Genomic DNA, 13,210 nt, shown 5'->3' on the forward strand with positions numbered 1-13,210 from the left:
AACTATAACATAGTGTTGCACAAAAACAAGGCACCCATCTGACAATGAGGTCTTTCAGACAAGTAAGCAAAGTGACACAAACTTGTAGAGAGCATTGTCCATAGGTCACTCAGAGCTCTCAGTGTGGTGACAAGTGTGTGGGAGGTGATGGAAGCATGAGTGAAAGGGGCTGAGTGTTGGCTTGGTTAAAGGACATTCATCCAGGACATCTCAAAATGGGGAATCTTTAAATCAAATCATTTGGATGTGTTATACAACACAAGGAAAATCTAAACACAGCTTCTTCAAATTGATCAAAATAAATCTGTTGTTTCAGTGATTAACATAGCAGTTACATTTAGTATCAGTCCACACTGGTTCTTTTACATCTGTGAGTTATTATTCCATTATTATTGCATTAATTGTCCTTCCCTTTGCTCTTCTCTGTCACTCAGCATTCTCTTTGTATGCAAAGCTTTGCATGCCTTGTTTACAGACTCATTTTAAAACGCGCTCAATTAGCTGCTACTTAAAATCACTGCCACAAAGTTGTTTTTTCCCTTTCCCTTTCTTTAATTTAGCAAATCCGTGGACCATTGGTGTGAAAAGCCTGACCCTAATTGATCTGTCTGCTTTTGGCACAGTTTCTGATGAGAGTAGTGTCATCTTTTCCGTTTGATCATAATGAGAGTTGTTAGCCTCCATGACAACCAAGGCCACTGACACAACCAAGCAGTGCTGCGGGCTGCTTATTTACAGCGATGGAAGTAGCATGGCTTGGTCTAACTTTGGTTACATACAGCACAAGAGGGGTTTTAGATGGCTGTAAAAATCAGCAAAATAAAACTGCACTACAAAATACTCCAAAGAAAAAGTCATTTAGAACAGTCAACTTACATATATATATATATATGTATAAGAAGAGAATATATGTGTGTATGTACTGTATGTGTATGTAACTTAGAATAGATATCCCTCGGCCCCATTATTTCCAGCCTTCTTGATCAGATCAAAGAGGTTTAGGAACGGAAGAAAAAAAATTAGCTGTGTTTTTCCGTCCGCTAATAAAGCTAATAAAGGTTGCTATTAATCCACCGTTGCCATAAATGGCCATAAATTACAGAAACTAATGAAAATCGACCATTATCCACTGTAAACAGCAAATGGATGAAACATTACAGTTATCTTGTTTTAAAAAAAATAGAAGCAAGGAAAAGCATTAGCAGCATAATGTAGGTTACTTTAAGTAGCGGGTCAAGGTTTTTTTTATTACCCTCACCGACCTGACCTATTACCGTATGAGAGCCCACAAAAATATCTGTAAATTAACCACACAACCTATTCCTCTGCTCCTATTGCAGGACACTTTAACCACAAGTGTGGCATTTCTAATTCCGTTATTCCATTTTAGCAGCAGAGCCAGGATACATGACCTGAAATTATGTATAGCCTAACTGAAGCAGCTGAATGTTGTGCAGTCTCTGCAGGTTAATTTCCTGTCACATTACCGCTCTACTTCTCAGGCACCACCAAACATCTATAGCAGACGGTATCTGTGGTCATGACTCCCCTGAAATCATTTGTTATAGAGGTGGCCTGGTTCTCAGATGTATTCCATATAGCATAGATGCTATTTTTCAAAGGCCTTATCACTTCAAATGTGCGACATCATTCGGTAGGATGGGTTAGTTATACTTCATATAATTGGAAAACGGTTTTCCAACACGTTTGGATGTTGCATTGTTCTCCCAGTGACTCTTTGCCCTTCAGGGGTCCCACCCCCCCCCCCCCCCCCCACACACACACACACACACACACACATTACATTTTATATCCTTGATATTCTGTTTATCCATTCCCAATTTTTTATCCATACTCATGTTGACTGTCTTTTGGGTTTTCAAATTATATTTAGATCATTGACTTTTTGGGTTTATCCATGCCCAGTGTTGTAATTGTGCGGTTGCTGTGGAGCTGTGCAAATATCACTCATCTAATACCAGATCTCTTTGCATTATGATCATAGTTTTAAAGATTGTAATTTGGGTCACTTATAATAGCTGAAGTATTTTGCACCCCATACTGTACACCCCAGACTTGTTTACTAACTATATATTTTCAGGGCACAGTGATTATGTTTTTTTATGGGCTTCCTCAGTCCTCTGTTTTAATGAACTGCTAGAAAACAGTGATGCAGGGTACACTTGTAGGGTCAGCTGTATAGTTTAATGTTTGTAAGCTTGAATCAGACTGTCACCTTGGGCTGCTCGATTATGGAAAAATCCATATCACAATTATTTTTGGTCAATATTGAAATCATGATTATTTAGCACAATTACTCATGGTACTGCTTAGGTCATTGTATTTAAGCACCCTTGCTGTGAAAAACACCATGCTTTTTGGCAGAGCAGTGGGCCTCCTGTGGGTTTTCTGGATGGGGGAGGGGCCTACGGTAACACTGCTGCTTGTTAAGAGAAGTAACAACGATACGTGGTTAGATCAATTGGAGCCAAAATCAAAATTGGATATATTGCGCAGCCCTACTGTCATTTATAAAAAGAAAAAAAAAAAACCTTTACTTCAATATTTAAACTTCTCTTGTTGTCCATTTAATCTTTATAACTGAATAGTTACATGGGTCTGCTGTATATGTTAACAGAATCTGTAGGTAATAAACAGGATTTTAGGCACTGGAAGATTCTGTTATCTGATTCATTGGGAGAGATAAAGGTGAGGAACAAACTGGGCAGATTGCCTATATACACAGACATATACATAGTCATCATTTGCTAATGCCAGAGTAAAGCAGATTCACAGATTTGCATTAAAAACATGTTGGACAAAAATTCCTTAAAACATAACTATTTTGTACTGACTTTGTGAAGCAGGACTGTTAAACAAATTTTTGTAGATTTTTTACAATTTAGTTTTTGGATGGAGTCTAAAATCCAGGCTCCATGATAGAGCAAAGTAGGTATTTAACAACACCTGTCCCAGCAATATAGTGCAGTACATCAGTTGCAGATAAGCTAACCTTGCCATCCAACTGTGTATCTAACTGCTAGCTGTTCAGCCTTTATTGAAATACATTATTGCCTGGATGTAAGTACTGGCTGAACTTGGACTTCTTTTTAAATTGTAGAGAAATAATGTGATGAAGAATAACTGAATTGATTTTGTGAAGAGTGAATTAAAACACAGCACTGCAGTTGTTGGAAAGCTGCACACAAAGTGAGAGAATCAGAGTTATGCACAATGGTATGACGAGCCAAGTTAGCAGCATCGTACTGTGGTTGTTACACCTCTGTGTGTGTGTGTTCTTGCTGCGTTACACACTATGTACTACTTTTGTAAAGAAACAACACAGCACTGCGGAGGTGGAGCGGCTGTGTATCTACTCTGAGAACTGAAGCCACAGGTGTAAGTGGACGCTTTGTGGAATGCTTGTGCTCAGAGACCCGGTGAAAGGTCAGGATCACCACCTCTCTCTCCCTCTAAGCATGCTCACCATGCCTACGGCTCGGCTACATCGTTGGCAGGAGATGCCCAAACAATAAAAGTGTTACACTGTTTAGAAATGTTAACTTAGTCCACAAATGGAAGGTCACTGAAATATTAAATATAAGCTGTGTGCTTTCATGATTCCACATTTAAGTAGTTTCCTGTGGTTAAAACAAACACGGTTGTCTTTGTTCTGTTAGTGCTGTACGTTTAAGCCGATCTGAGATTTGCCTTTGAGTGTCCTCGGTGAACACGCCCCCAGCATCTTCACAGACAATACAGCTTTTTTCCCCTCTATGATATTGAAACTTTATATATTTAGCAATTGTTTTAATTATCCAGGTTGAGTGCTAAAATAAAAGCATGATTTTAAAATGGAGCACATATTAATTTCTCTGTTTTGGTGACTTTAATGAACATATATACATTAAAACAATGACAAATGCAACAGTAAGTCCTGGCCCAGAAATCTACCAGTTACCTGCATATTTATTTTCTATGCCTTATCTGTTAAATAAATCTGTTTAATTACTGTACGCACAATATGTACTACATCTCTGTGCGTGCAGGAAAAATGCGTCCTCCTCCTCATTCGCTCTGCCTGAGGTTGAAGTTGTGGTATGACTTGACCTGACTCGTTCTTGATGTCCTAAAGGAAATGTCTTTCTCTTATTAGTCACTATGTTTACCAGCTTGCCACCAACTGTGCCTGTTTCCCATTTGGGGCTTTGCTGGTAGAGTGCTGTTGCATGTTACAGCTTTTTAACTGAGAATTGTTGCCTGCTGAGGCTGAGAGCTGAAGCATGAAAGACTGAAAGAAGCAGTAAAGTTGCAGACCAGGCAACCGAACAATAATAGGATATTCTTTCCTGACAAAGTTTATGTCGAGATTGGCTGCAGATTCAGGTGAATGAGTAAGTTAATCACCATTTAAAGCTCCCTTAATATGTTAGTTTTTAGTTTGGTATATTGCTATAGTGTAATATTTTTACACACTATAGCGGCTTTTTTTCTGCCTGTGACCTGCTGCCACTAGGGGACGCTAAAATGGAGTTGCTCAATTCCCCTGCGGCGGGGCATTAACATCCTTCACACTATTTAAAAGTCAGCGTTGCAATTAAGAGCTGAGTGAATAGATCTTAAAAGTTCATTGCAATTGATTACATGACATTCCCTTGTGCCTTGGCCTGCTTTGAGATCAGGCAGATTGGCTACCATTCATGCACCATTCCTCAACAAAACATTTCTCAGTAAAAATTTCAAACAACTTTAAACCCAATTCAGGGGAATCGGAAGGCCCCAGAGACATCTGCATTGATCAAGGATTTACTTTCACACACACTCCCCTTCTTTCACAGACTGTGATTCAAGGTCTTTTTGGCTTAGCTTCTAATTCCTCCTCTGCTGTTTGAGGGTTCACACACACCCAGGGCCGCATTCCTAATGAAACTCCCAAGGCCAGCCAGCATTTCCGTTCCCTGGCTTTTTTTTTTGTGTGTGTGTGTGTTACACATTGGAATACACTGTCTCAACAACAGCACTTACAGGATTGTTTTATTTTTTTATTTTTTCACTATTGCAATAGAATTGCATATTATAATAATATCATGGGTTGTTATTTCCTTTGCAGGCTGAGTTTTACTTTGACTTAATGCTTTAAGGCTTGAAAATGTCCTGTATCAATTTCTTCTTCATGCTGTAGGCCCTCAGTTTAAGCAGCACATTAATACCGCTGGCAGATTCTTGCCCTTACAACAGAATCTCAGCTCATCCCTCATCACACAAGGTCCTTCTCACCTCAGATCTTCTTGTTTCTTCCTTTTTGTTTCTCCAAGCCTCTCACCTATATCCTCCCCGCTATCGATCAGCTGGTGACCTGTTTCAGTTACTTAAATCTTTTTCATTCTTTTTTCACAACTTCTTTCCTTGTTCACACGCCCCTACTCCTAGTTTGCTTTGTGATATGATTAAAAGTGGGCTTTCCTGATTCAGAGGCTGACTAAATCTTCATGTAACACGAAGGATCAGCTGACAGAGCATCAGGTCTAATCTAGCTAATGTAGACGTGGTAAAAGGTTCTAGATGCATTAGCATGTGACCTCAGCCAGGACAGCAGAGAGAAGATAATCTGGCTTGTCATGGTGTTTCAGAGGCCACAGAGCACTAACACAGTTTAAACTCACCCTTATATGACACTACGGAGAGCATTAACAGGCAGTAATAGCTATCCCAGCTTCTCCTGTACACATGTAGAAGTGCCCTCAGGCAACACACTGAACACCAAGTTGCTAATGTCAGGAAAGCTTCTTGTAGCAGCTCAGCTGTTATGTGTGTGTGTGTGTGTGTGTGTGTGTGTGTGTGCGCGTGTGTGTGTTCACTTTAAATTTAACTTTAAACGTATAAGTCTATTCCTATCATTTTCGTAGTTAGTACTTTTTCACAGATTTTTGTACATTTTACATATTGAACCTTTAGATGACAACAGTCTGCTTACTGCTCTGCAGTACTTATTAATGCTATTATAAAAAAATATTTATTCAAAATGTCAATATATGTGATGCACCACATTCTGTCTGAAAATAGAGGTGCGTTAGTATTTTCTTTTTTTACTTCCATCTCTACTCTGAGAACTAACAGGCTGCTTTAATGACCTGATAGGAAATAGCAGACCTGTATGCAAACAGATAAGCAGAATTGTTTTACTTATATTTGTTTAATTTAAACGTGAGATTGATTAGTGTGTTTATGGAAATAAGATTAAGTTCCTTATATATAGATTCCAGCCTGTTTTAGTATCTCAAATGTCTGAAAAGGATATTTGCTTGTTTTGCTCATTTAAAAGATGTCAAGAGAAAACTTACACCTATATCTTTGCAGTGTTACATATTTACACTTATATACATGTAGGAAAACTGATCAGTATAAATTTAATTGCCATCAGAATGTAATGATGGCACCACGTAGAATAGAATTACACAGCTGAAATTCACTATTTTTTTCCTACAAAAAGTGTCGGCTGTTAATGATCTTACATGAGAGAAAATGTCTGGCATTCTGCAATGGAAGCAGTGGCATTACAGCCTTTTAAAACGCTACCATGTGGATGAAGACCACAAAGGACGCAAATGCCATTATATCATCCCAGCGAATCATGCAACAATTAAAGAGCTGATGGCTTTTACTGGATCTGTTTGCTACACTTCAGTTAACCAGAGATGTCAAGGCCACTGGTGGAAGCATGTTTGTGCTCTCTCTGGAGGACACATATCTAGCATTGCTGTGGAGGTGCTCACGCTGACACCACATTTAGCAGCTTATAAAGGGATTCTTCACATAAGTTGAAAAGAAGAAAAAAATGTCAGACTGTGGGTGCCAGTTAAGAAAAGGCCCTCTTGCAACCGTCACTCTTTGGGGCTGAGATCTTTTGAGAAAAGTGTTATGTATTTTAGATTGTTTTCAATGCATTCAGGTAACAAAATGTGACATTTGGACATCGGGAACAGAATAGTGTAAGTATAAAACAAATATGAAAGCAAGTGTGTCACTTATAATGAGACCTGAGCTTCTCTACACTTCCTTCTTTAATTGGCAATCTCCTCTTTTGCTGTGGCCTTGCCTAAGTGCACTTGCACTTTGTTTGATGCTGTTTGATGCCTTCTCTTTTTCTTTTTTTTTGTCTCCAGTTGCTGTGCTCCTGAAGGACGATTACTTTGTGAGAGGTGCTGGACTGCCAGGCCGCTTTAAGGCTGAGAAGATGGAGTTTCACTGGGGCCAGAGTAATGGATCAGCAGGCTCTGAACACAGCATCAATGGCAGAAGATTCCCTGTAGAGGTAAAACTTCATGTTGCTACTCAGTATTAAAGGTCATACTGCATGTTGAAAAATTGTTAGTAAAGTGTTTAAATATATCAAAAGCTGATATTCATCCTGATCTAATTAAGGAACCTACAAATTAAGGTTAAGATTCATTTGAGGAGAAATCTTTGTGGGGTGGGGTTAAGTTTTGCTTCAAAAACTTTGTATTTTAAACTTCCAAAGCTCAATACTATCATACAGCTAATTTATAATTGAGGTAATTTTTTTTTTTTGCCTTTAACAGTTTCACTTTTCAAAAGATACCATGCTTTGAGAGCATCAAATTCATTATGTTAAAAAGCTGTTTTTTGACCCTGGATCCACTACAGACCAATCAAGTCAATGTACATATTTCCTTTTAAAAGTCATCTGCTCAATTGTGGCTTTAAAAAAAAATTTCTGCACCTCTTTCTTTTGTATTTACATGTGTGCAGAAGCAAAAGTACTTTTCATTCATTCAAGAAATGTTAAGAAAAAGTGTTGACATTCTCAAAGGGTTTGATCACGGCACCTTTCAGTAAATGGATTCATCACTGAACAGAATAAAATATAAGATAGTGAGCACCCATAAAGTTCCACGCACACTCAAAAAAAACAGACTTGAAAGATAAGGTTAAAATGCATGAGTTGAGTGAGTTAGTGGTGAGTCTACAGAGATAATCCTTCCATATAGCATTGCAGAGATTACATGGGCATTTTAAGAGTTAGTGCCACATTCACTATCACAATGCTATAGAAGTCAACATCATGTTAATATGCAGCTTCACAGCTTGTACACATTAAAGTCAGTTTACTAGAAGACAGCCCTGTGCTGAAATTAGTGAGAATAAAACCCTGATTACATTATCCTCGGTTGTATCAGTTTGTTATTGGAGACACCACATTTATTGCACAGAAAGGTTTTATTGCAAAGTGGGTTTCTGGATTTTAAAAGATGTGAGAATTTGTTAGACGGGGAGGATCCTACTGCAAGCGTTGAAGCTGCAGAATGTAACTGGCTGAACAAGGGAGAACAGATTGCGAGTAATAAAGGGAAAGCAACAAAAATCAAAAACTCTTGTAAAAGAGATGTAAAGGGTATAGAGTCTGAAATTCTCAGTAGTGATTTATTCTGATTAATGGATTAAAACACACATCTCTGTCTTTTTATATCATGGAGAAAAAGGGTAATTACTGCCTTTCATTTAAAAAAAAATGTCATTGACAGTACTGCTCCTAATCATTATCTAAATTAAATGAGTAAACACACTATACTTTTTTTAATTTTTAGGGTTTAAGTAAATTATATTTTTATCCCCTCTAATGTAAAATGGTTAATAATTAGTTCAAATTTGACATTATAAAAACAGGAAATGGCTGTTGGTGAGCTTCTCTTTACTAAATCCAAACACGCAGCTTGAGTCCTCCTCTGTTTGTTTCTTGGCGCTCCTCTTTGGAGCCCTCTCTACTAGCAAGGCTTTTGATGCTGAATAGCTGGGTAATTAGATTTATTTTTGCCACATCATTTTATGTTCAGCGTAGTGTTAAAGGGCACCGGCTTATATACAGCCATTATAAAGCTGTTGTGCATATGGGTCCTTTGATGGTGTGCTTCTAAACAATATGATGGAATTCACTTTAATGGTCAGTTTGGACAGCTGTTTGGAAAAAGAAGAGAACACAGAAATTGTGCCTTTCAGTTGTTAATTCAGATATGAACAGTAGATTTGTTGCACGGCATGTCTTTGTGAGTAGACGAGGATTTTTGCTTTAACTTTTCTGATGCAGCAGAGGAGCTGAAGCTGATGTGTTTATTTTTAAAAGGTAAGCAGCGAGAACAGACCTGCTGGGATTATGTGTGAAGACAGAAGTAGCTCAGCTAATTTGTTGGTGGAAAACAAAAGAAAAATAAAATAATAAGAATATGTAGAAAAAATAGTATTCTTTATTAATGTATAAAAATAGCATAAAACAAAGGCATGATGCTAATGTGTATGCCTTATTATACATGTGTAATAGATGTATCTTAACAACCTGAGTGAAGCTGTACCACCTGGAAACAACATGCTGCAACTGAGTGCTTAGAAATAAACTGGCAAGTCAGCAGAAAGGTCAAAATAAATAGCAGGAAGTAACGGAAAAAAAATGTTTAAATCCAACATTTACCATTTTCTGAGATGCGGACTTTGATCAAACATACTTAAAATGCAGGAAAAGAGGAGCAAACCCAGTCATACTCAAATACAGCAGAGTTGTGTGCTGATGCAAGAAATGCAAGTGTAGGAGCATGGTACTGGCACCCAAAAATGATTACTACTGGATGTTAGGGGACCATCATGAATGAAATTCTGCCATTTACATGCAAAGGTCATCTGTTGCAACTTTGTCTCCAAAAAAAACTTGGATGCTTTTTGGGATGAAAATAAAAGCAGAAACTAGTGATTTCTAAATCCTTTAAAACCCTGGATTGCATTGGAAATAAAATTAAACATGCCAAATGCTGCAACTGAGAAATAATTTTGCTTTAAACAGTGTATGTTTATTTCGAATGTGATGCCAATAATACGTTAGAAAAAAAGTGTGTGATGAAAATGTGGAGGACAAGGGAGAAATTTGGGTTGTTAATTGTAAACTCAAAAACCAGCATTCATTATGATATGATGTGATGGCGCATTAATGTACACAGCATCTGTTATTTACACATATGAAGGCTTCAGTAAATGCTGAATGATGTAAAGGCTGTCTTTACATACTACCACCTAAAAAAGTCTGTACCATTCCAGATCTTCCTTATTTTACCAAGTCCACGCCATACTACATTCTGCAGGTACAAAAGCATGTAAAAAAAAAAGTCTAGTGACACCCGCAGAAAACATTTGGTCCTTTCCGAAGGGAAAATATAAAACAAAGAGGTTGAATTGTTGAGCTGAAATCCTACATAAAGAAAGAATCAGAAAATATTTTACTTTCAAAACTACATCCATCAATCTCCCCAGTTCCCAAACACGCAGAGTGCTTTAAAAGCAGAGGTGATGCAACGCAGTGGTAAACATGGCCCTGTCCAAACTTTCCGTATATTTTTTAAAAATGCAACATTTGTTTGTTTGATGTGTTGTCTTTAGGCTTTTATCAATAAAAACAGAGTTTATGGGTTATGTAGTTTTTATTATTTAAATAATGGGTTATTATCTAGTGCCATTTATTTAGTGACAAAGCACATGAAGAGCAAGCAGACCAGATGGGATGGATGTGACACCTAGTATTGTATGATGAGGACTAGAGGGGAAAAACTGGGTCAACAAAAGCTTCTCATGGCAACTTCAGTCACATTCACAACTACCAAAAAATGAGACTGAAAGTACAAAAAGACCATTCTGCCCATGTTTCCTGTTAACTACATACGTGCATGCGCAGACTGAATTGCAGAAATGGCACAGAGTGGGAGGTGTGCTTTTAAAAAATTATTCTGTTTTCAATAAGTCAGATTACATCCATCAGACATGATGTATTATTCCATCTTGTGAACCAGAAGGTAGGAGTGAAATCAGATGATGAATGGTTGAAGGGGGGTATGGCAGTGTAGGATCTAGCCTTTAGCCATTTGACTGCTCCATCTTGTAAGATGTGCTTTTTTCATTTTTCATATTTATGACCTCAAACAGTTTGATATATTTGAGATTATATTATATCTGACAAGATGTGTGCAGCAAAATCACGCACGTTATGCAGTATGTATAAATGTTTGTGCTTGGTGTAGCCAGTGACCTTTTAAAGTGGAGGTTAGCTTTAGTTTTTTTTTTTTTTTTCTTTTTTCAAGATTTGAGCTGCATGACCACAGAGGCTTAGCTCCGAGACTTATTTGCCTCTGTTAAACTGAAACTGTTTTCCAACCTGCTGTCTAATTATCTCTTAACTCCAAATGAGTCACATTCATTCGTGAGTCACACACTGTGTAACACCCTGCAAAAAGGATTTACTCTTACAGTAGAGGAAAAGAAAAAGGCTTTTGTGCCACCTGCCCAGAAGCTTCAAAATGCACACAAATATAGTTTGCATTTGCAAAGGAGGTGAAAGATAAATTTACTTTCAATGAGCTGTATTATGGAGCAGAACTGGCTTTGTACTATAGTTATGTTAACAAAAAAGCAAAAAAAACAAAAAAAAGAACCCAATGGGCTGCTTGGCCTGTGGCTTCTGAGCTTGACATTAATCTAACCACGGTCTTTTTCATGGGAGTGAAGTGGGGAAATCGATAGATGGACCACCTGTTCGCTCAAACAGCACAATGAAAAATGAAACTGTGGATTTTTTTCTCCCTCAGGGTACCTTGGGGAGATCTTTTCTCATAATATATTAGGGTGTCACCAAGGTTAGATTAATTATACATGGATTACAAATCACACCTTAGAAGGGTATACGTTTGCACACCCAGCACTAAGGGCATGAATAAGTGTTACTGTGAGCATACAGTAAGAAAGATAAAAGCTTCAGTTGCACTGAAACAAAAATCCAGTGAGAATGTTCGATGAGTCAAGACTGATCCCTTGACCCATGTAGGCCCCAGGAGCTAAATGCACTCTGATAAGAAACGTATGGAAAAGTCAAAACCCACTTCCAGATATAAAATCCTCAGCATATTCAGAAAGATTATCAACATTATCAATATGCAAACACTTATAAATCATAAAGAAAATGCACAGAAAATGAAATGAAATGCAACGTGAAAAATGAAATATCCACTAAAGATATGTGCATGACATCATCAGTACCACAGCCTCTCAATGATACTGAAAAATTAGGAAGCATCTGACTAGTAAGATTGAAGCTCAGGTTAGAGAAAATACCAGTGGCAATGTTTGAATAAATCTATGAGAATTTGTGAAGATAAGGTTTTCATTTGCTCCTCATTTTGTTGTGTTAAGTTGCAGCACATGAGCTCTTAAAAGCACTGAAGTGTGAGCTCTTGCTAGAGAGCAATAAAACAATTTGTGTTTATAGTGCCTGCCATTATACCAACAGCTATAAGTACATTTTTATAGAGATCCATATGACAAGGGAAGCCATCTGTAGTTGTTTTTGCTTCTTTCTCTTTTTTTTCGTTAATATTTAACAACGACTGCAACATTGGCTGCTGCACTGCAGCCCATAGAAACATATATTTACCAGGTATATTAGATCCACTCAGCTTTTTAGTGTTAGGTTAACACAGCATGCTGCGGTGAATTTCTGTGTTGTCTCACTCGAGCAAACAAAGGAATCCGTTGCTAATATCTGTAAAGTAATCTATAATATGAAGCACCAAGTTTCATATTAGTTCAGTCACACCAAACTACATTGACACTTTCTTTTTTTCTGGATAATGAGTGCACTAGCACTTAGTTGGTGCTTAAGAAAAAGATAAGGTAGAGGATTATGTGTTATGGAGGTGTGAGAATTGAGAAAATTATCTGTAAAGTTCTAAGAAAGCACAGTTGTAGAAGAGAAGAAATACATTTCTGTGAGGTATAATATAACATCTCTGCACATACAAACATTTCTTGTAGTTTTCTTGTCCTGGCTCAACATTTCGTTGTCTTGGGAAATCATACCAAACATGACTTTGTTTTTCACCTTTTCTGCTTAAATGAGATGAGGAGGGAGGGAGGGGGATGCAAAGCAACTTTCGACTTTTGTTTTCACTCTTGCTGTGCTGCAAATGAAGACAAAAAAAAATTGGCTGGTATAAACTGAATTCAGACAAAGGAATGTGTCAGGAAATGCGGACGGCACATCTCCTGTGCTTTACAGATGGCTTAAAGGTTTGTCAGACCACCTGTCTGTCCCTTAAATCAACATCTTTATCTGTGAGCGTGAATAAAGTTTCCTCTAATGAGGAGAATTTGTCAGATCTCAACA

The 13,210-nt window shown here is 37.7% G+C and overlaps 1 protein-coding gene across 2 annotated transcripts in view; it reads left to right on the forward strand.

Moving 5' to 3' along the window:
- The window catches only part of ca16b (carbonic anhydrase XVI b), a 102,729-nt gene that overhangs the window by 56,534 nt on the left and 32,985 nt on the right, over window positions 1-13,210 (forward strand). For both annotated transcript variants that reach the window (XM_041979862.1, XM_041979863.1), the window contains exon 4: window positions 7,164-7,312. In XM_041979862.1, the coding sequence (XP_041835796.1) occupies window positions 7,164-7,312 (149 nt within the window). The remainder of the gene's footprint in view (window positions 1-7,163; window positions 7,313-13,210) is intronic.

This window comes from Melanotaenia boesemani, chromosome 3 (assembly GCF_017639745.1).
Source record: "Melanotaenia boesemani isolate fMelBoe1 chromosome 3, fMelBoe1.pri, whole genome shotgun sequence".
Classification (NCBI taxonomy): domain Eukaryota; kingdom Metazoa; phylum Chordata; class Actinopteri; order Atheriniformes; family Melanotaeniidae; genus Melanotaenia; species Melanotaenia boesemani.